This window comes from Pipistrellus kuhlii, unplaced genomic scaffold, assembly GCF_014108245.1.
Source record: "Pipistrellus kuhlii isolate mPipKuh1 unplaced genomic scaffold, mPipKuh1.p scaffold_m20_p_18, whole genome shotgun sequence".
NCBI classification, from domain to species: Eukaryota; Metazoa; Chordata; class Mammalia; order Chiroptera; family Vespertilionidae; genus Pipistrellus; species Pipistrellus kuhlii.
The window spans coordinates 15,492,542-15,515,931 of NW_023425493.1; the positions used below are offsets into that span (position 1 = coordinate 15,492,542).

Here is a 23,390-nt window from a genome sequence, read left to right on the forward strand (position 1 = left end):
CCCTCATCTCTTCCGGCCACTGGCTGCCCGCCCAGCTAATGTGTGGCCGCTTCTCCGTGGGAGGGAGGGGGAGGGGGCCATTGGGCCGAGACTCGGCGCCACTGCCAAGGGGGGCTCCTTTTCCACACCCAGGAGCCTGGGAGGACACTGAGCGGGATGAATGGGAGAAGACAAGGATACATAAAAACAGTAAAATGTTTATTTTCTTAGAAAAAAAAGTGGGGGTGGGGTGGGTGGGGAGGGGTGGGACCTGAAATGATTGTGATCACACGTCCACCTGCCTCTGACAAAGCCGATGCCGCGAGCTTACTGCTTGACTGAGACGCCCCAGTAAGGGACACGGCCTGCTGTGGCTCCCGGGTGGGGCCGGGAGTCAGCTCACAGCATAGCTCTCGATCGATCGACTGATGAGAAGCGCTCCTCTGCCTTTTCTCAGCAGAGAACCGAGGTTTGCCATGGCAACCATGCCATCTCCAAAGCGCACTGTCGCCCGCCTGCCCGCGAGAGGCAGGGCTCCGGGCCACTTTGGGGCAGACAGGGAGGAAGGACAGAGGGAGAGGAGACGCTTAGAAGCGGGGACCGCTCTAGGACAGAAGTCTGACAGCCGAGGTCGCCCTCCTCTTATAGAAAACGGGCTGGGGCGCCCCCGTGAGAACGACAGTATCGTTAAGGTGAGATTGCAGGGTTTTGCTGCACACCTGGACACGAGAGGAGTGAGAAGTTGCAACAGGTTTTTAACTAGCAGCAACAAAGAAAGTTCAATGACAGTTGTGTTGTGTTTGTTTTTAGCAATATCCCTGTGCGAGTTCGTTAGGAAACACTGTAATTGAGTGGGGCGTACGGATATGGAACCGAATCTTCTTTTGCGACAGCGCTGTGTTCCCGGCGAAGAGGACCGACCTTTGCAGAGATTTCGACTGGGGTGTCACCTATTTACACAGTAGTAGCGCCCCGTCCGAGGGCCAGGTGGGTGCTATGTGATGTCCTCTTCCTCCGAACAGTAATCTCGACCCTGGAGGGGAAAGGGAAAGAGTGAGTGTGATGTGTGATGAGAAATTCCAAGCAGAGCTCGACACAGCCACTGCTCGCCAATCCGTTTTCTGTCGGCACCCGTCTCCGTGCACCACCGGGCAACAGGATAGATACGTCAGAACGATCTGTTTAGAAACTGTATATACTGGTTTATACACTGCAGAGACCTCAAAGCATGGAAATCTTTTTTTTTTTCTCAAATATGTATTTTACTGATTTTTTACAGAGAGGAAGAGAGAGAGATAGAGAGTTAGAAACACCGATGAGAGAGAAACGTCGATCAGCTGCCTCCTGCCCAAACCCCACTGGGGATGTGCCCGCAACCAAGGTACATGGCCTTGACCAGAATTGAACCTGGGACCCTTCAGTCCCCAGGCCGACGCTCTATCACTGAGCCAAACTGGTTAAGGCAAAGCATGGAAATCTTAACCAGCCCTAAACAAGCCCTCGGTAAGCACTCACACGACCACACAGGCCTCCGCCTTTCACCGAGAGAGTATCGCAAGGATGCTCCATGCAGGAGACCAACTTCTCCTGAACAAGAGACACGGAAATGGACAATGAACAGGCCGCTTTTCGCTGGGGCCAGGGCAGCTCACATTTTTTTTTTTTTAATTGATTTTTTAAAATATATTTTTTATTGATTTTTTTCACAGAGAGGAAGGGAGAGGGACAGAAAGCTACAAACATCGATGAGAGGGAAACATCGACCAGCTGCCTCCCGCACAACCCCCACCGGAGATGTGCCCGCAACCAAGGTACATGCCCTTGACCGGACTCGAACCCGGTACCTTTCAGTCCGCAGGCCGATGCTCTATCCACTGAGCCAAACCGGTTTTGGCGCAGCAGCTCACATTTGATAGCTGCATCTCGGTGCCTGGAATTTATAATTTTACAGAAGGGGATGAGGTAATCCAGGGATGTCTGAGTTTTAATCCATTCTAAATTAAAACGGGATTAAAAAAAACCAAAAACCAACAACAAGGCCTCAATGACTCTAACACAGCTTAAGACTGTGTTTGGTATGTGTGGGTTGCTCTAGAAAGACAGCAATGCCTTTGATTCCTTTGCTTGCGGACTCTAGGCAATTGTGACACATGAACATAGTTCATCTTCTTTCCACTCTACGAAGGCGCCCTGAGGACTGGGGTTTAAGCTCCACAGCTGACCTGGCTGGGTTGCCTCGGTCGAAGCCCACGGCTTCCTGGTCTGTTATCTGTCCATCGCAGGAACAGAATACCTGCCCGCATCACAATGTTGCAGACAAGAGCTTTGTAAACGTCACCATTCACACTGGTTGCATCCTTTGTCCTTTTTCTTTTAAAATACACACTATATGTTTCATTTTTTTTGGGGGGGGGTGGAGGGGATATTCCTTCAAAAACAGAATTTTCTAAATAACTAGAACTTATTCATAAAAGCCTCTCCAACTTAAAGAATATAATAATTTTGCATAAAACTATTTATCAAGGGTATTACATGTTTCTTTGTCACACTATCTGTATATTGGGGGTATTTCCCATTTTCCTAATACTTAACTGTTGTTGTGGTAAATTATTGGGCCATCTGAGCTGAAGGGTAACTTACTAGCACTGGGATCTCAATGAAGTTACCTCCCTGGGCCTCAGTTTCCCCACCTGTGCAATGACATTAACAACAGTCGCTACTTCACAGGGTTGCTGGAGATTAAATGAGTTAATAGTCGTAAGGTGATCCCATAGTGCCTGGCATTCAACAGGGTATATTTTCGTTTCCTCCACCGGCTGATTGCCAACTCCCCCCGCTGCTACTTGAGGAGTGCCTGACCCCAGTGTGGTCGCCAGGCGGGTTCCCTTGATGCAAGAAAAGGCCTCCTGGGCAGAGAAGCTGGGCAACGACGTTTCTGAGAAGAGAATAGTGTGCTCAGCAGTCACCCCACAGTGATGGCCTCGCTGAGACACCTCTCAAGCCAATGGGGACCCATCAGGAGACACGCTCCGGGCCACATGGTGAAGAGTGAGAAAGGAGACCTCACAGACCCTGAGTGTGGGAGGCAGGACACATCCGGACACAGCAACGCGATGCCAGAAGCCCACCTGCCAGGTGGGGCCCTCCTCATAGGCCCAGGGGTAGCCCTGCAAGTGGACACGGGGCGTTCAGCGGAGGGGAAAGGCAGGGCTCATGGAGTTTTCAAAAGGAAGGACAGAGGACACAGTTCCGGTGTTCATGGGGACCCACACGCTGTTGTGCGACATCGGCACATGATGGGGCGTTGGTTTCCTGGGGATAATCATCGTCTCTGCCTCGGAGGGTCATGATCAGGATGAAGTGGAAAAAAATACAGTGCCTGGCAGGCAGTCAATACATAGGAGCTGCTGGCATTGTTATGACTATTAAACCGCGTGCCTGTTTAGTCCCTGGCAGAGGAATAGGGACCTCCTTCCTGCAGCTGACAGGGGAGGACTATGGTCCTAAACTGTGACCTGGCAGGTGTCAGGGACTCCTTCCACAGCCTGGCCCCCAAGACAGGCCACAAGTGCACGCTCCCGAATAAAACTTCCATGGCAGACACCTGAGCCCCTTCCCTTCTTCTATCTAACTCAGGCCTCACTTCCATGTAAAGGCCCGGGATGGGGTTCAGAGGCCCCTCATCCACAAGGAAGACTTGGCCCAACGACAGACAGACAGACAGACCACACTCAGGCGAACCGGTGCACTCATTGATAAAGCAGCGTCTCCAACTCCATAAACGGGTTATGCAGTAGAAGGTGCATTGCAGACCCTCCATGTTGACTAGGACCATAGACAAGTGCCTCCTGTGGAGGAACAGATCTATGGAAATGTCTGTGTAAATTTAAGACTGCAACTTGCATTTTCCAAACATTGGCTCCTCTGGAATGACCACAGTTACGGCACGAAGGAGAAGAGAAACGGCATTGGTTGCTTTGCCTTGGTACCCACACCAACCCTGGCCGACCCTGAAGGAGGGAGTGGTGTCTTGTGCCTTGTGGGAAAACCTCAGACCAGCTCAAGAGCCCTGGACAATCCTCCCCCAACCCTTCCCCAACTGTAGTAAGTTGGTAACAAAATTAAAATTCAAATCTGTTTCAGTTTTGTTATTATTACCTGTCAGTAGCTCTGAGAACCAAATCTTTTATAAACAGAAAACTTGAAAATCACAAACATCAAGAACACGAGCTCTCAGATGGCCGGCGTCTGTGACGTGAGTGGCCTCATCCTGGCATCACCTGGGTCCCATCCCATTGCACACCAGCCCTACCTGGCAGAGCAGGGAGCTGGCTTTTGTGCCCTGTCTTCAAGTTGCATTTACATTTTTAAAGAGCTGTGCTAAAAAAGGGCACTTAAAACCTTCAGCTGTCAGAAGGCAGGAAGTGGGAGGGAGGAGCTGGGTGTGGGAGACACAGCGCTCTCTGAGCTGGAGCGTGCCCTTTCCCCTGGAAGGGACTACAGACTGGAAATCTTTGTGGAGGGGCTCTGGGCAGTTGGAATCAGCGACTGCAACACACAATTCCACCCTTGTTCGAAGGCCTCTCTGAGAGCTATAGAGAGCGAGGGCCCTCCCAGGGCCCCACATGCTGGAGGACCGGAAATGCCCGATGATGCTGACAGGGAAGGGTTGTTGGAAGAACCATGTGGGCATTTTGGTGCAGACACACACACACACACACACACACACACACACAATCACGGCTTTTGCTTACTGAAATCTCCCTGACCGTGCCCTTCCTCTGCAGGGGAACACCCTCTATCCTCTTCCGCTGTTTGCATTCCTTTCTTGGAAAAACGTACAAAGTTTATGTCAACTCAGAACATACATTTCCAAGGTGCTAGAGTAAACAGTTTTGTCTGTTGAAAGGTCTATGCTAAGAATTAGAGATTGTAAGGACTAGCAAAGGAAAGGACATTGTCCTACTTTCAAATTCTGCAAGCTTTAAAAAAAAAAAAAAATCTTCACTGCTGAAAGTATTACATGTGTGCTCTCTTTACCCACCAATTGATCCCTGTTAGTCTGCCGCACCCCCGCCTAAGGCCTTCACCACACTATTGTCTGTGTCCATGGGCTATGCTTATAGGCATACAGGTTCTAAAATTCTGCAAGTTTATTTATTTACTTATTTATTTTTAAAAAATATATTTTATTGATTTTGTACAGAGAAGAAGGGAGAGAGATAGAGAGTTAGAAACATCGATGAAAGAGAGTCATCGATCAGCTGCCTCTTGCAAACCCCTCACTGGGGATTTGCCTGCAACCAAGGTACATGCCCTTGACCGGAATCAAACCTGGGACCTTTCAGTGCCCAAGCCAACGCTCTATCCATTGAGCCAAACTGGTTTCGGCAAATTCTGCAAGTTTAAAGAGGGATGCTCGATGAGTGACTTCAAATGAAGAAATTGTTCCTGCAACGTGCCTACAGCACCTTTCCTTCTCAAGTTTAAGTACACAAACAGACTAGGCCTGACCGTGCAGTGTTAGGTGCAATTTTATCACGTTAGTCTTCAGGATATTTTTGTAGACGAGGATGCAATGGGCCTAACACATACAGCTCGGGCATATAACCATCAACTGTGAGCTGCCTACTTTCCCAATGGAGTGCATTAGAGCTACTAGGTCGAAGTTACTGAGAGCGAGCACAGAGCCTCAGTTTCTCCATCTTTAAAATGGGAACAGACCTAACTTGCAGCAGTGATGTGAGAATTAGAAGTAAAATACATAGGGTGTTTAGCAAAGCATGGCACATAAATTACAGCTCTTACGATGATATTGAAAAATGAGATCAATAGATCCAACAGTTCATAAACTGCTTCGGTGAGAAATTCTGCCCACAGCTAGATCAATCAGTTACAGTCAGGTCCTTAGTCAAGCCGTGTACCTCAGGGCCTGGACGCTTGTCCTTCTTCCTCACTGGCTGGCTCCTGCTGTCCCCAGCCCTCATGCAATATCCATTCCTTCTCCTTCTCAATCTCTGCTCAAATGTCACCTCATCGTCTTCCTTCAACACCCTATACTCAATAACACTTCTTACTTTGCTTCATTTTTATTTATATTACTTATCATTACCTGACATTATTCGTATATTAATTAATTCCTTAATTGGCTGTCTTTCCCCTTGAATAGAAGTAAGGAGTGGGCAGGAGCTATTTTACACTCTGCTGCACTCTCAGGATTTATACTGGTGTCGGCAGCTGGCAGATGCTTGATGAGTACTTGCTGGATAAAGGAAAGGATGAAAAATACCTGGAGAGTGGTGAAATCTTGGAGCTGGAAGGGGATCTAGAGGCTTTCTCCTCTGACCTCTCATGTAACTCAGGGCGGGCCTCCGTTTACCGCCGTGCAGACCGGGAGCCCTCTCTTCCAAGCTGCCCGTGAAACCGTTCACCAGCGGAGCCCAAACCCTGCTTGTGCCCACCGAACGGCTCAGTCTGGGCCTTTGGAACCAGAGGACAGGTCTTCCCCGACCAGCAGCATCCCTAGGTCCATCATCTGCAAACAACATGGTTTCCATCTAGGTCTCCTTCCTTTGCATGTGCTTCAGTTTTACAATCGTGTTTGTTTGTTTTTAAATGGACCCACCAAAAAATTACCAACACAGAAGAAAACATCCAAGAAATACAGCCTAAGATATTGTGAAAGTAAAGTACTAACAAAGGGAATCACCAGTAACAACAGATTCCAAAAGAATCAAAGTGCTAAATCTTAGCAATAATAATAGAACAGAACGTCAAACTGAGCTTCTGCCAAAGCTCTGGAGAGAGACAACACTTTGAGGGACACAGAAAAGATCACAAGGTAAAAGGGGAGAAGAACACATCTGATCACGGGAGACTGAAACTCCGCACATCTAAAAATAATGCCAGGAAATGTAGCTATTTCGTCATGGGACGAATACCGACAGCATACATGTGTGCATGATGAAAGCTACATGGGATGCTCACACCAATAAACAAAAAAATGAACAGGGAGAGGATCTCAAAAGGGCACAAAGTGGAAACTCATTCAGAGCAAAATAAAACCAGTTAACACACCAACAGAAAAGCGGTCTGCTTTAGTAATAAAAAAAAATTAAAATAATGCTATTACTTAAAAATAGCCACACCCACAATCAAATGTGACTCTCATACACTGCTGGCCTCAGTGTAAAAATGGGTAATAGGTATTGTGAGTCATAAAAATGTGCACACCCTTCATTATAGAAATCAGTATCCAAAGATAAACTCCCAAACACACATAATATATAAACACACGTAATATCACACACATTGGTTCCCTGGGCTGAAGGTGGGAAAGAGGATTGACTGCAAGTGAGCAGGAGGGATCTTATGGAGGTGATGGGGATTTTTTAACTGGAGTGTGGTGATGGTTGTGCAATTCGGTAAATTTACTAACATTCATTGACTTGTACAGGTCAAATGAGTAAATTTCATGGTATGTAAATTATAGCTCCATAAAGTTGTTAAAAGTATGTGTAAAAATACTTTCATCACAGCATTTTGATGAAACATGAAAAAAAAAAAATCAATCCAATATCCACTCCACTTAACTCCACCAATTAAAAAAAAGCTTCCTGAGTGATGGCTCCTGTGCTGCGAACACCACCAGGCCCTCTCACCACATGTCCCAAACAGCAGGTCCTTGTCGGGTACCACTGTTTTCACACACATTGCTCTCTCTCTCACACCCCCAGCCTATTGCATCTTTAGGATCTCATCAGAACATCATCTCTTCAAGTGACATTTCCCCCAACTGTTCAAGGGGCTGCTCTCTTCCTCTCGCCGTGGTCCTTCCCACCACCGCCACATTTTATAGTGATTTCAGCCAATGTGTCCTTTTGGTACCTAATGGAATCCTTGTGTGTGGCCCCTATCACAAAGGTAATGCACAGGCGGGTGTCTGGAGGGAGGTAGTGCTGTGTGTGTGCACCTGTATGTAGGGATGGAGGTGGAGGATATTGAATGACATGATACAGAGTTGTCCTGGGACTCTCATAAGCGAAGCAAATTTTGCAGGTCACGGTGGAAAAAGCAGCCCTCTTGAGCAATTCAGCGAATGCAGAGTATGTCTTTAGCAGAAGTATCAGCAGAGACGGAGACAGAGCCTGGTTCTGAGGATGGCCTGGAGCTCAGGAGAGGCACATCAGAGGCAGGGGGAGCAATAGTGAATAACGGAAGGCTACGGTCTGTTATTCACCATTTTTATTTATATAAGTAAACACCTGTGTAAACCACATTTGGAAGGACGTCTAGTTTACTTTCCACAACATCCCAGTCAGGCATCCTAAACTATGTCTTTTGCTGTTGTCACCGAGGTCTGCATTAAAGAACCTCACACTGAGCCCTGGCCAGGTGGCTCAGTTGGTTAGAGCATCGTTCCGATATGCCAAGGTTGCCAGTTCAATCCCCAGTCGGGACTCATACAAGAACCAACCAATGAATGCATAAAGAAGTGGAACAACACGTTGGTGTCTCTTCCCCACAATTTTAAAAAATAGGACCTCACATGTACTAGTCAAGGTTTTCATGTTTGGTGAAGGCAAACATGCATTTTTGTAATGAAGGCTCTTATAAAAGTTGGCTTAAACGAGGCTTATTTCTGTCTGGAAGTGTGAACTATACTTGTCACAAAGCAGGCTCTTGTGTTTTGACTGACCGACCGACCGACTGAAGAAGTTATCCTCCTCTCCTCGATCTCTCGGGATGATGCTGGGGGCACCTGTTAGTTTCTGGCCTGTGTGGAATATCGTTTCTCCTACCTACTATCTGCTTCCTTCCATGATTCGTCTTCCTCCTCGCTCTTCCCGACTGTGGGCTTTCTTGACTCAGTTATGCCTCCCGCATAGCTTTCTACCCTGCTCTGTGCAACTGATCGGCTTTCCAAGCACCAAAGAGGATCTTGAGTAATGTGCCACACCTGGATTTTGGTGCAGAAATTTAACAGTCCGTCTCTGTCCCCCTAACACTCCTCCCCTGCAACCTTTCCCTCCAGGGATCACCAGCAGGAGACAACCTCCGATGCAAGTTCCTATGAGCATCTGGCCGTGAGGCTCTGGCCCTGAAGCAGGAGTACAGGGCGGGAGGGCCGCATTCCACCCCGTGGGCAGTGGGCACCGCAAGCTGGAATCCAGAACAGACACGATCAGGAGGAGGCAGGAAGGCTGGGAAAGTAGAGGGAAACGTCCCCTGCCCCCTGTGGAGGGCCGCTCTTCCATCCTCCTCCTGTGGGGCTGTGGTCAGGGCTGGACTCACAGAGGCTCTCCAGACAGGGTGTGCCTCAACAGCATGTTCACTTGTGGTCCAACAACCATGTACAACAAACGCCGAAGAAAAGCAGAAGTCATGAGCTAGCTGCGCTGTGTGAGTCTCCTCCCCTGACTTAGTTCATTAGAAAAATCAATCGAGGCATTAATGGCCGTCTCTGTTTCTAACAGGCTTTGTTCTAATTAGATGCGCATGTTATTATTTCAGTTGGAAGAAGGTCTGGGTTTGTCATGAGCAGGAGGAGTGTGACTCCAGCCTCTGACAGCTCCTGGGACCATAGAAGGGAAGGATCCCCAGGGTACCGACAGACAGATAGCAGTGACAACAATTCCAGTATGTTGGGCTTTTCATTTCCAAGAGAGAATGAGTATTAACTAAACGGCTTGTAAGAGAGAATGAGTATTAACTAAACGGTTTGAATCCCTACCCCTTGTGAAGTGTTTAATAAACCCAAATCCTCTTTCCACTGACAAGAGGGAGGCTATTGGAGAAGCTTTATGGCACAGGGTTCTCCAGCTTTCTCTGATGATGGCATTCAGGTGACCTCACAGATGCTGTTCCCCAGGAGGAAGTAACCAGGAGTGAGGAGGAGCAGGGACCAAGAAGGTGGGTGCCCCTGTCTCTGGGCCACATTCAGCTGATGTTCTCGAGCAGGCGTGGGCCCCTTTCTTTGTCCAGGGCCAAACAGCAAACACACTAGGCCGGATGGTTCCTGCTGCAACTCAACTCTAGCGATGTAAGTGTGAAGGCAGCCACAGAGGAAAGAAAAAAAGCAAGGAAAAAAAAAAAAGGGTCGCTGTGTTCCAATCAAACTTTGTGGACACTGAATTTGGACGTTCACATATTTTTTCATGTCAGAAAATAGGACTCTGCTTCTTGTTTCCCCCACATGAGAACATGTAAAAAGCATTCTTGTCTGGTGGCTGGCTTTGGACCCCCCCACCCCCACCCCCCGGCCGCCATACTACCATCAAACAGCAGCGTTCAACAAAACGGCCTTTTATAAAATGGTTCTTCTTACTTTATACACAAGAAAACCATCAATCCAAATTATGGTTTTCCTACAGCCCCATCTTCCTAATAAATAGCGTGTTCAGGTTCCCTTTAAATAAAGGAACCTTATCTTATACAAATGTTCCGTGTTGTAACTGGTTCCTTATACAGTAAACCCTCAATTTTTTTTGGACCTGGATGGAAGGGATTTCAGACTTAGCCCTGGCCCAGCTCAGATGAAATGACACGCCCTTGTTGAACTAGATTTATCGGGTGGTCACTTAAGTAAGTTATATAATGTCTAATCGCTGGGCTGTACGCCTGAAACTAATATAATATTGTATGTCAACTGTAATTGAGAAATTAAAAAATGTATTCCATAATGGGAACTCTTTGTTTTTAACTCATCGTTCTCTCTACGCCCCGATGCAAAAGGAAAAGTGGAAACTGAATTGCAGATGGAAACTATGAATTTCACTTTTGAGTAAAAAGGAGGTAGAATTTCAATTATGGAAACTCACCAGAAAGGAATTAGATCATTTTAATGCTGTGTCAGATGCATATAGGTTGTTTAAAAGACAAATTACAATTCGGATTTCAGTTTTTACAGGCTACCCCTGACTACTAAGCAGATCTTTTGGCCACCAGGAAGCTAGCAGAGGAAAAAATCCAAATAAACTGACAATGAAAAGATCTTCACCAAAATAGTGGGGACAGATAATTTCTTTTCATGCTTCTCTTTACTAAAACAAAACGTATCGGCAAGTTGAACAGCTTTTGAACCAATATGTGAAACTTGGTAAAATTTCCATCTAAAAAAGTCATGCATAAGCCAAAATTTCACTAAAAATAAAAATAAAATATATTCCTAAAGTGAGGTTTTTGTACAGTCAGGGAGTGATATAAACTAAACTGCCATTTAAATTCATTATCCATCTCTATTTTCACACTGGTGATATTTGCTGGTCTTTTAGTGGTGCATTAGAATATATAATTATTCTTATTGTACAATTATTCTGCTGCTGAAATACTGATGAATTTAAGACCTCTTCATTATCTTCTGTTGAGTGGTAGAGATCACAACTGAGAAATTCATGGACAAATGCTCAGAGAGATAAAAGGACCACAAAAAGTAAAAAAAGAAAGAAACATGAAAACAGAACAAATTTCAAAGGTAAAATTGGCCTGGGATGCCTTTTTATACTAATGGCATGTTCTGAAGTTAAGATTTTACTCTTCTTCTGAATAAAGTTTTCAAGTGATAACACTCCGATTTTATAGTTAAAATTCACCTTTCTGCAGCGATGACCTTAAATTCTCCAAGGATGCAAGCCTGTAATTATTAACCATAGACCACACTTCAGTCAGCTGCTTAGCATTTGCTACTCGGAGATCATAAATACGGGTCCCATTTCCACATGGATCATCCTTGCATCTCACTATCAATGTAAAACCCACACATCCCTAGAGGAGCCACTTGGAGACTCTGCTTTGGAGCCACAGAGAAGTGGACCCCACATGTCATTATCATTATTATCATCATTGCAAAACGGGGTAAGTTACGCAAGCACTCTGAGCCTCAGTTTCCTTGCCTGTAAAATGCAGGTAATACATGCTCATAGTCATTACCCTGAGGTGGCTACTGATTGCAATGTGCATAGGATGTAAGAACTTAAGAGGAGTGTCAGGCACTAGGTCGCTGTTGGCAGGTACCTTCTTGCTTGCAGTCTGAGGTCAGAGCAGGGCATCAGGGGCAATCAACACCCAGTGATCAGAACGCTGCCCCTAGACAACACGTCTCTACCTGGCGTTGTCCACTTCAATTAACGTTTGGGGGTAGCCCAGGATCCTGGGAAGCTTCCTTAGACACATTCTCATAGTCACATTTTCTAGAGGGGGGAACTTTTGTTTTAACTCTCTACCCAACCTCTTACAAGAATAACTTCGTGACCCTCACTCGAGAGGCAATTCGTCTTGAAACATGTACTTTGTTTGGCTCCTTACCTTTTCGATTTTTTCGTCCAGCATTCTGAAGAATTCTTGTTGGCTCTCAGAGATGTGCATGCTGAAAAACAAACAGCGCATATTTCAGTGTTTTCTTAAGCCTCCTCCCTCAAGAAAAATGCCGAGTCCCTAAACTTGGAGGTGGACATTTCTTTAGTGCAGACTTTTCCACAGAAATACTCTGAAGTTACAGCAAGAATAAGTGTTATTACAGTAATCCTACAGTAATCCTACAAATGCATTTCATAAGTAATCCTACAAATGCATTTCATAAGGGTCTATCAGTGCCCGTGATTTAAAAAACAACAACACAAATTCCTGTCAATGTATATGTTATTTATAGTGGTGTAACTGGAAAGCATGTGCCAAATTTTTCTTCAGATGCAGATTTACGATTTGAGAAAGATAGGCAAGCAGCAGGTGGCATATTTCCACCCCGTGTATAACCCTAGTTATTCTATGGAAATGAGTTGTTGCAAAGTGCTATTCAGCTGTCTAGATGTGGGCTGGCAGCAAATGAGCTGAGAACTTGACATTGGCCCTGAACTCCTTCTGCATTGGCGACAGTGAATGCGCCTCTCAGGGGCAGAAATTCCACTGGAATAAAGGAGAAAGTCAGGAGGCAGGCTTGGGTAGAACTTGCCCTGTGTGTTTGCTTGTCTTACCCCATTTAACAGCAAACCTCGTGAGAGGAATGTGGTACCATGGGTAAGCAGAGCTGAGATCACTGATGGGAAGGGCAATATATAGGATATGAATTGACCACATGATCTCTATTTAAATGCATATGATTCATCACCTCACAGAGGCAACCTAGATGTTAGCAGGGGTGAGGCACACACCTCTCATAGCTCATCTAGAAAACCTTCCTGCACTCACGCTCTCTGACTGTTGCTAACTTCCATTCACTCCTCTATTGAACTATTATAGCATGGAAACAAGGATTGTGGTTAGTACTCAACATGTGCACATTAGATGGACAAAGGGGTACTCTTCAGTGAAGTCCATTCTCCAAATGGGTCTGCCTTCCTGTGAGCAAGAGTGTCTGGGTCCCATTAAGAAAACAAACAAACAAACAAACAAACAAAACAGCAAACCTCACAGACACAGACAACAGTATGGTGATCACCAGAGGGAAAGCGGAGGAGGGGGAAGGAGGAGAAGGGAAAGTGGGGATAATGGTGATGGAAAGAGACTTGACTTGGGGTGGTAAACACACAATACAATCAACAGACAATGTTTCATAGAATTGTATGCCTGAAACCAATATTATTTTATTAACCAATATCACCCCAATAAATTCAATAAAAAAGAATGTCTACGCTCAAGTCTATATCAGGAGCTTGGGACCAAAGGTGATGGTGACGACAACTGTCCCCTTGTAGAGACAATTCTAACCAAAGCCTTCAATCCAGAGCATCTCTAGGATCACAACCTTGACACAGAGACGCTGCCTGATGTTCCCTTGTCTAAGAGCAGTCCAGCATCTCTGCCTGCCTCTGCCTCATTCAGACACCTACAAGGAAGAGCAACCCACCAGGCTCATTCGCTATCTTGCCCCTTGGAAGACAGCGTGTGGACTGTGTTAGAGTGTGTTAGTAGGGTGACTTAGTTATCGTCCAATCCTGAGCTCTACATAAGCTCTTTTAGACAAACTCGGCTGTCCCGGGAAGTGACAGACGCTGCCACAAGGCACAAAGGCACACACGTGGTCCCTGTCACCTGTGCATCCTCCTGGGTAGGATGTACCTGTACGCATGCGGCTTACTCGGCTCTTTTCCAAGGGATGGTTTCAGAGAGAAGTCCTGAAACCCGCCAACAACGGCAGAGATAGGATTTGTACGCTGACGCAATAAATCAGCCCATATGGACTGACTGCTGCTTAGACAAATGTGAACAAACTCTCCTCCTATGGAAACCCATCAACACAGTGGCATTAATACGTTTTTGTTTTTGTTTTTTGTTCAAAAGTTTACACTGCACTGTGAGAAACAGTCCCTAGGAAACGAGATTCCTGGGGGCTTTCTGATGCACAATTTGAGGACCGTGAGTGGGGAGCCAGGAGGAGGAAAAAGCACATTGGTTTTCTACGTTTCCTCCAGGTATTAGAAAGGAATAATTGAATTATGATTTAGTTTAAAAAGTATAAATACTTGATGCTAAATTAGATGTAAAAATCTTTTGCAAAAGCCTGTATGGTAGTGCCTTGATGAAGCTTAACAATTTTAGTGATCCCTGTTTTTCTCTAATAACGACAACTCCAACTGGGAAAACCTAGGATCGCATGGAGGACAGTGTGTGGCCCTGTTGACCTTGGCAGTGCTCTTATGAGTGAACCCTGTGCTAGCACAGGTGTTCTTTCTGTGACTTCTCAGCTCCACGAGACTAGATATGACAACATGATGGAATCTTCCTGACAAGTAAGCGAATGGACAGAATGAAGTTGGTAAGCCCGGCTAGCGTAGCTCAGTGGTTGAGCATCAGCCTATGAACCAAGAGGTCACGGTTCGATTCCCAGTCAGGTTGCATGCCCAGGGTGGGGCATGCAGGAGTCAGCCAATCAATGATTCTCTCTCACCATTGATGTTCCTCTCTCTCTCTCTCTCTCTCTCTCTCTCTCTCTCTCTCTCTCTCTCTCTCTCTCTCTCTCTCTCTCTCTCTCCCTTCCTCTCTGAAATCAATAAAAATATATTTTAAAAAAATAAAGAAAGAAGGTGAGAAAAATGAGCTTTGGGGCTGAAAGACACGTGACTTTCATGTTCAATGACTGAAGGAAAAGTTTCCAAATAATAAAAACTTAAGCCAGAAAAGTTTGAGAAGGCAAGGCCCCAATTCCCTCATACGTCACCTGCAAAAATGAAATTCAGTTACTCAGTGAGTTCCCGGCAGATCTTGGCCTGAACATGGTTATTTCTTCATGGTCATCATCATTATTTCTCAATTGGGCCTCAGGGAAGCGGGGTTAACCCTAGTCCTCACATCATGACACACCCTTGCTTGTAGCTCATGCATGGCTCAGGCTCAGTTTTAGTTATTTTGTTTGTTAGTTTTTAAAAATAGTCTAATAAGCACCCATGAAACCAAAACAAAAAACAAAAGCTAGGACCTTCACAACCTAGAGTGAACTTACCTCCCACCATGATTTAGTTTTTTTTTTTTTTTTAACTTTACAAAAAAAGTTACAAAAAGAGATGGCACGCTCAATGCAATCTTTCAGGGGTTACTCATTTCTTCTGGCATTACATTGACGAGGCCCATCCAGCCTTGTGCATTCATCTTAATGAATTTAAATACTATAACTTTCAATGAACTAATTTAATATTAACTTGAATATTCCACTGTGCGAAGAAGGTGGAGTTTATTTTCTCCACTTCCTTGGTAAAGGCCATTTGGGTGTTTTCTCAATAGTAAGGCGTTCTTACCGCGTCACTGTGATAAGCACTGGGCGTACATGATTTCGATGCTCCCGGCCCTGGGAGACAGGACTGCTCTCCCTCCTTGTTTGCTGAGAAAACTGAAGCTCTGAGACACCAGGTCACTTGCCTGAGATCACAAAGTTGTAATAATGTGTTCCAAGAGTTGCATCAAGTGAAGATGTGAGAATTACCTGCCTTTGTTATCAACACATTTGCCATTGTCTGATATGAGATTGTCCTTCCACTTATTGGGGGGAAAAACAAACAAACCCTCATTATCTTATTTTTTACAACTGCATAATAAATGCGCCTCCTTCATCCTGTGAGTCAGCAAGTAGGAGAAGTAACACTCCTCTCTTGGGCTCCAGAAGGATTTCTGAGTGGAATTCCATGAACTCAATGCTCTCACTGACAGATTACACACACACACACACACATACACACACAAACACAAACACGTGGATGCTACTGTGTAGAAAACAGAGGATTTTTCTTCATAATTTTAGTATAAACACAAGAGCCAGTTTAATCAAGTTCTCTGAGAGCTTTATGCCAGTTTGCAAAACTTGCTGTTTCAGTGTGTCAGTTAAATTAGGATTCATTCTACATGAATGTTAGAATTTCGACATGAAAAAGAAATTCTCCTTAATCCGGTGTCTGCTTAGAACCCAGCGATAAGGGAGGCATTTAAAAATAGCATGCTGGCTTGGATGAAAAGAGGATGAGGTTCTGTCATCAGATATCTGTTGTTCGTGTAGGTCAAAGTGATCCCAGGAAGTGAATGAGGGGGGTTGTGAGCACAGCATCATACTCACCTGCGGGCTCAAACACCGGCCATGCCATTATACCGACATTGGAGGGAATGAGTGGATTTTTTAAATGACTCGTGTTCTTTGAAATAGACAAACTTTAATCCCTGAGCTCATTTATCGCCCCCTGAAGAGTCCTAATCGCCACATGGCAGTAGCCATGGCTGAAGCAATGCCACAGACACGGACCAGGCTAACGTGATTAGGAACTAGGCTATTTTTGTCTCCATTTCCTGGGAGGAATCAGAGATAACACAATTTATTCTACTCATGATTTTGACTCGTGGGGCAACTGCTACACATATGTAATGGCCAAATTTATTTTGGAATGGGGCAGGGCTGTGTGGAGTTTATTAATGTCACCCAGACTGCCAGGAGATTTGCTAATATTTAGGGGAGCCCCACAGCAGAGATCTGTATCCTCTGAGATACCAGAGCTTCTTTGAGGAAAAGGGAGTTGGCTTTCATGTCACACCCAGTCCGTTTTATCACTAAGGTAGATTCAGTTCTAGAGCAATCTAGAAAAGGACTCATAATTCTCTTTAACTTTCTAATTGTGTGAAAACCTACCATGTTATTGGTCTGGTTTTAAATAATAATAAAGGGACATCCATGGAATCACCACTCAAATTAAGAATTAGAACCTGTGGCCTCACTGTCTTCCATGGAGTCAGAGAGAACCACAATTCCTAATTTAACGCCTTTTCATTTCCTTGCTTGTCTGTTGTTTTATCATATAAAAGTATATGATAGTATATAAAACATATATACTATATTCCTTGGTTCTGCCTGTTTCTGAACTTTATATGAATGAAATTACATGTAGGCAGGTACTACTACTTATTTTACCACTGTAACTTTACATTTGTAAAATTCCTTCTTTTTTAAAAAAAATATATTTTTGTTGATTTCAGAGAGGAAGGGAGAGGGGGAGAGTGATAGAAACATCAATGATGAGAGAGAATCACTGATCAGCCACCTCCTGCATGCTCCACACTGAGGATAGAGCCTACAAACTGGGCATGTGCCCTTGACCGGAATAAAACCTGGGACCCTTCAGTCCACAGGCCGATGCTCTATCCACTGAACCAAACCGGCTAGGGCAGATTCCTTCTTGATATGTGCAGCTATAGGTTGTTCGTTTTCACTGATATGAAGTATTCCCATCAAAAGAATATGCTGCATTTTTGTTAGCCATTACATTTTTTAAAAAGTTTTTTTTTTAAATTTAATATTGATTTTGAGAGAGAGAAGAAGGGAGGAGAGAAACATCAATAGGCTACCTCTTGCACACCCCCTTACTGGGAATTGAGCTCCAAACCTGGGCATGTGTCCTGACTGGAATTGAACCAGCAACCTTTCAGTTCATGGGACAACACCCAACCGAGCCACACCGTCCATTCGGAGCTATCCGAGAGCTGCAGGAGCTCACAGAAACAGTGCTGCTATGGATATTTCTGCGGGCCCAATGCCCCAGGGTGTCTCTACAGCCGGGGTGGGGACCATTTTTCTGCCAAGGGCCATTTGGATCTTTATAACATCATTCAATTAATATAACTCACTTGATAGAAATTTATGTTGCTAAGAAAAAAAAAAGCTCATAGACGTATTGAATTTTGAGTTCCGTCTGCAGTTGTTTTTCAAGGCGAGACCAAATGACTTCTCAAGGGCCTTATATAGCCCTCGGGCTGGGCGTTTCCCTCCTCTGCCCTGAGAGTGATGCTGCTGCTGCTGCTGCTGCTGCTGCTGAGAAGGTATGTGCAGGGACAATTCTAGTAGATAATGCAAATTGTTTTCCAAAGTAATTGTACCAATTCAGATTACCACCAGCAGGCGTTAGGAGTTGCCCGTGTTCCATATCCCGGTCAACATTTTGTATTTTTTTCATATCGATTCGCCATTCCTGTTTCCTCTTCAGTGAAAGGGTTGTTCATGTCTTTAGCCTATTTTTCTATGAGTTCTCCACCTTTTATTCATGGACTTGTAGGAATACTCTATGTATTCTGCAAATCCAACTACTGTCAGTTACATGTGTCGACCTGTATTACACTCGCTCCATCATTTTTTGGCCTTTTACTTTCCTACAGTGTATTTGGATAAACAGAAGTTCTTAATTTTAATGTGGCCACTATAATTAATCATTTTCCTTGGGATCCGCATCCTTTGTGACTTATTCAAAATTTTCTCTACTCCATAAAGATATCACCCTTTATTTTCTTGGGATCACTTAAATGCCTGCCCTGTCATATACCATGGACTGTTTTTGTACTCTCCCATCTACACTGATCCTAGTTAACAAAGCTTTATAATAAGTTGGTTATCTGGTAGGCAAAATGGAACTCACTCTGAAAATATTTTCAGCTTTAAAATCAATATAAAAACAGGAACGAGAACTTACTTTGCTCGGGGTTGATGAACTAATCCCGGAATCTCTTTGTTAGTTTTAAGTCTTGCATTTGAACTGGCACTTTTTTCCTGAAACACACATAGAAAAGACAAGATGAGAACCAGCACTTCAGCAATCGCATGGGTTTTCATCACAGAGACTCCAGGTGTTTGGGACTCTTCACAGCTGGTTACTTCACAAGCACCGATGTCCTGGCAAAGAGGTCACGCTGTCCAGGTAGAACTACAGAACGTTTGAACAGGGAATGTGGTCATGAAGAAAGCGATGAGCTCCATAACAGCTACAACTCTGCTTAGAAAATGATGTGCGACTGGTGTTTGATTTTTTAGGTTGAGTTACTGAGAACAGCAAGAATCCAAGAACAGAAGATTCTAGGGCCAGGAAGAGCCGAGGAGCACAATCATTGCCTTTGTCGACCTGCCCAGGGAACTGATTCCAGTGCGTTTTCTTTGTAAAAGACAAAGGCATCAAGATGCTGAGGCATAAAGTTTGCATGAGACTCTAGCACTGACACGGACAAGAACACAACTGAAAATAACGACCATTTCCCACTCACAACAAACACTGGAATTGAACGAGTAAAGCTCAGTACTAGCCTATAGTCAGTAGGCACTTTCTGCTGTTAGCATAATCTGATTTTTTATTCCCAGGAAACCAGCCAGATGGGAAAGAGACACTCTCAGACCTTAAAATGCTGATATATTGGTCAGCACGCTAGCTCAATCATTCTACTCATCTGTATTTTCACAGACATTATTTTAAAAAATATATTCAAGGTGCTTTATTCTTTGCTCACAAAACATACCCCTAAAATGAAAGACTATTCTAAAGCATTTAAGAAGTGACTATATACTATAGTAAATTCAACGAACCAGGGGTATGGCAATAAAGACCCAGGCTAAGGGGAAGAATGAAACTCACATGGGTCAACCCACCTTTCTTACCACATGCAAAGCCATGTGAGAAGGCACCTGAGATAGATGGTCTCTCAAATGAACTCTTCTGAGTTCATATTTGTCCCAGGATCACAAAAGCCATGTACATCAATGAAATTCCAGTGACTTGTATGTTCTGGTGGTGGTTTGTTACTGACCATCAAACATGAACCTATCTGTATAACATTGCTATTCCAAAATATAGGGTGATTTTGTGATTTTCTAAGGAAAGAAAGAATCGCTACAATTCCTTTGCAGTGTATCTTTCTTTTGTGTTATTCCTCACCCCAGGATATTTTTCTCATTGATTGTTGCAAGAGTGGAAGGGAGAGAGGTGGAGGAGAGAGGGAGAGGGAGGGAGGGAGAGAAAGAGAAAGTGAGAGAGAGAGAGAGAGAGAGAGAGAGAGAGAGAGAGAGAGAGAGAGATTAGTTGCTTTCCACAAGTGCCTGACCAGAGATTGAATTTATGTGCCCTTGACCAGGAATCAAACTGTGACCCTTCAGTGCATGGGCTAACCCTCTAACCACTGACCACACTTTGCAGTCTGTTTTACCTTCCTTACCTCACACATTAAACTTAAGAATGTTTTCATGAACGTTGGAAATGAATGACATAGATATTGTTTCCTCTGCTGATGTCGTCAGGGAACAACAGATGAGCTGCCTAATTTCTTACAAAGCAGGTGGGAGAGCAGCCAGAGAATCCTAAAGCACTAACCCCAGGAGGGCTGGGCCCAGGTTTTCTCTTTACCTTCAGGGTCACACCACCTGGCTCAGGGGCCTGGCACTGTAAATTTACCATTTACTAAACAACACATTTTAATAAATTTATAGAGCTGTGCAATTGTCACCCCAATCCAATCTTAGAAAAGCTCCATCAACTCAAAACGTCTCCCCAAACCCATCTGCAGTTATTTCCTGCTCTCAGCTGCAGCCCCAGGAAACCACAGTTCATGCAGCATTGTGCATGACCCGCTCGTGCTGGTTTTGGAACCATCTGGAAGCGCACAGAAATCCACATCCCAGTCTCCGCCCAAACTCCCTGAATCCACGCCTGTCTGGGATCCTGGCCCAGGAACCTGCATTTCAAACAAGAGGCCCAGGTGACCTGAATTCTATTTCAGAGAAAAGATACCTCCGCGATCAGGGATCCCCCCAGTTGGTTTTCCACATGACAGTTTTCAAACAGCGCTGGGGTTCCACAGGGCTGCCCGGGGGTCCACAGCGAGGCCCAGCAGGGCAAGGAACCCCTCAAACAGCTCCTACTTAGGGGCTCCATCCATTGGGAAAAAAACCTCCCTTTCCCCTAAGTGTTTGCAAACTAATGTCAGGGAGTGACAGGTTTATTTAAACAGCACATCAAACAACTTTCTCCTGGGCTTGGAATAATTTTACTCCTGTGTGAACAGAACGCCCTTGTCAGTGTCCAGAGGAGGTTGCGCCTCCCTTAGCTTCTCTGATGCTGGAGACGGTCCCAGCACCTGTACGGATGCTGCCGCTCCCCGCTCAGTCCCTGTGTTATCCCGCTGCGGCAGAAAGGACTTAGGCAGCCGCAGCCTGTGAGGGTCCCCGGAGTTGGTTCTGGGTTGGAAGTGTGGGAGAAATCTCATTTTCTTCTTTTCTGGGCCCAGAACTATAAAGAAATCCCAGGGGCCAGCTGGAGGCAGGGAGCTGGAGGCCGAGAGAAAAGAAGTGGGGTTGGGAATAATGGCTCCGGAGACTGCTAAAGAGGGATCTACACAGGGAAAAGACACCAGGCACTGAATATGAACTCTCCGAGCGCTCCGCCCGCCACACCGACTGTGCTGCTGTGCACGTTGGAAACACTGCATTTCAGAAAGGACATGAAAACTAGAAAAGGTTATTTATGAACCAGAATTAGGAGATTTAAGGACACACACACACACACACACACACACATAAATATAAAACGTAGGCACATCTTCAGCTATGCAATAAATGAGAAATCATCCCAGCATGTGGGGAGTAACCCGCAGAATGTACTCGGTAAGGAAACAATCTCATGTGATGTTTCATGTGTGATTTCTCCAGTGGTGTTAACATGAGATAGGACACTGCCTCCTTCAAATATAAAGGAATTTTATCTTGTATCTTTTGAGTGATGATGATCCGCTGAGTCATATTCACTCTGAAAATTTCTGAACGCTAACAAGTGACAAGGCCCAAGCTGGGGGATGCAATTGCTGACTTGGGCCCACCAGGATCATAATTATGCAAAGTCAACACTTCCGTTATCATTACCCACCCAAATAGATCATTAGAATTAGTAGTATTTTGTGAGAATTATTCAGTCATGATGAAGTTGGCATGAAAAATGTCTGCTTTAAGGAAATCCTTTTTCTAAAGATTAAAATACAAATAAAATAAAATAAAATAAAATACAGCCACACACCTCATTTTATATCAAGCGAATGTCCAATGGGGCAAGTCATGTTTAAAGCACCCAATATTTTTCACATAGTTGCTTCTCAAGGTAGACTGGAAATGTTTAAAATAATCCTTAAAAAGTAAACAGTGCTTTAAGAAATTGCTCAGAAATGATTTTATTATCTACCAACCAAAGTAGAACAAAGGCATTAAGATACCATGTCACCGATTACCAAGAGGAGGTCATACTGGTGTTATAAATCACACCGAGAACTCTGAGTTGAGGATATTTTCAACAAGACGATGCATCTCCAAGATTTTCAAAGGACTAACCTATATACGTCAGAACCTGAAATGGAAGAGCCATAGTCAATTCTTGCCCAGTATGCATCAGTTAGGACAGGGTAGGTTATGTTGCAGTAACAAACAGCCCTTAACAACAGTAGTTCCGTACTATACAAGTTTATCTCTTGCCCATGCTACGTGTCCATTGTGCCTGGAGGCTCTCATCCCACTCACAGTGGAACACCATAGTGGTGGAACCTCCTGGCCCCATTCTTCACTAAGACACTGTTCAATGGTACGTACGTGCCTGACCATGCTGAGAAATCAGAGATACCATCGTCCTCCTGTAAGAAACCAATAGGAGAGTGAGCAGGTGTTTCCAAGTGAGAGAAGGATGTGTGGGGAAGTGCTGGGGATGGCACCTCACTCAGAGGCAGAGTCAGGGATGCATCCTGCAGAGGGAATTGGGCAGGGTTGGGTCCCGGGGAGAAATGCATAGCTGGATAGGAGAGGAGAGAACATGGCACTCACTGAGAACCATAAGGAACCTGGTATAGCCAGAGAGAGCCTGGGGCACCGGGAGGGCCTATGAGAGATGTAGGGGTGAGGTGGGCAGGGGCTGGGCCAGGGAGGGGTGGGCCTGGGCATCTGGATTTTCCCCAAATGGGTCAACGCTCAATCACTGAGCCATACAGGCCAGGCAAAAAGTGTACTTATTTATTTTTATGTTTTCACATATAGGAGTTTTGAGTTTTTGACTGGTGGAAAAGAACTGATTTTCTCCCCCCCCCCCCTCCCCATTTATTATTTCTTCCATCCCTTCTGTGATTAGACCTGGTTAATCCTAAATTTAGCTAGCTGCCCATAC

General features: G+C 44.9%; 1 protein-coding gene across 2 annotated transcripts in view; it reads right to left on the bottom strand.

Moving 5' to 3' along the window:
- Window positions 1-767: 767 nt before the first annotated feature.
- Window positions 768-23,390, bottom strand: part of CUNH1orf21 (chromosome unknown C1orf21 homolog) — a 97,238-nt gene continuing 74,615 nt past the window's right edge. For both annotated transcript variants that reach the window (XM_036442515.2, XM_036442513.2), the window contains 3 exons: window positions 18,906-18,982; window positions 12,283-12,343; window positions 768-1,012 (listed from right to left, as the gene is read on the bottom strand). In XM_036442515.2, coding sequence (XP_036298408.1) covers window positions 974-1,012; window positions 12,283-12,343; window positions 18,906-18,982 — 177 coding nt within the window. In that variant the 3' untranslated portion in view covers window positions 768-973. The remainder of the gene's footprint in view (window positions 1,013-12,282; window positions 12,344-18,905; window positions 18,983-23,390) is intronic.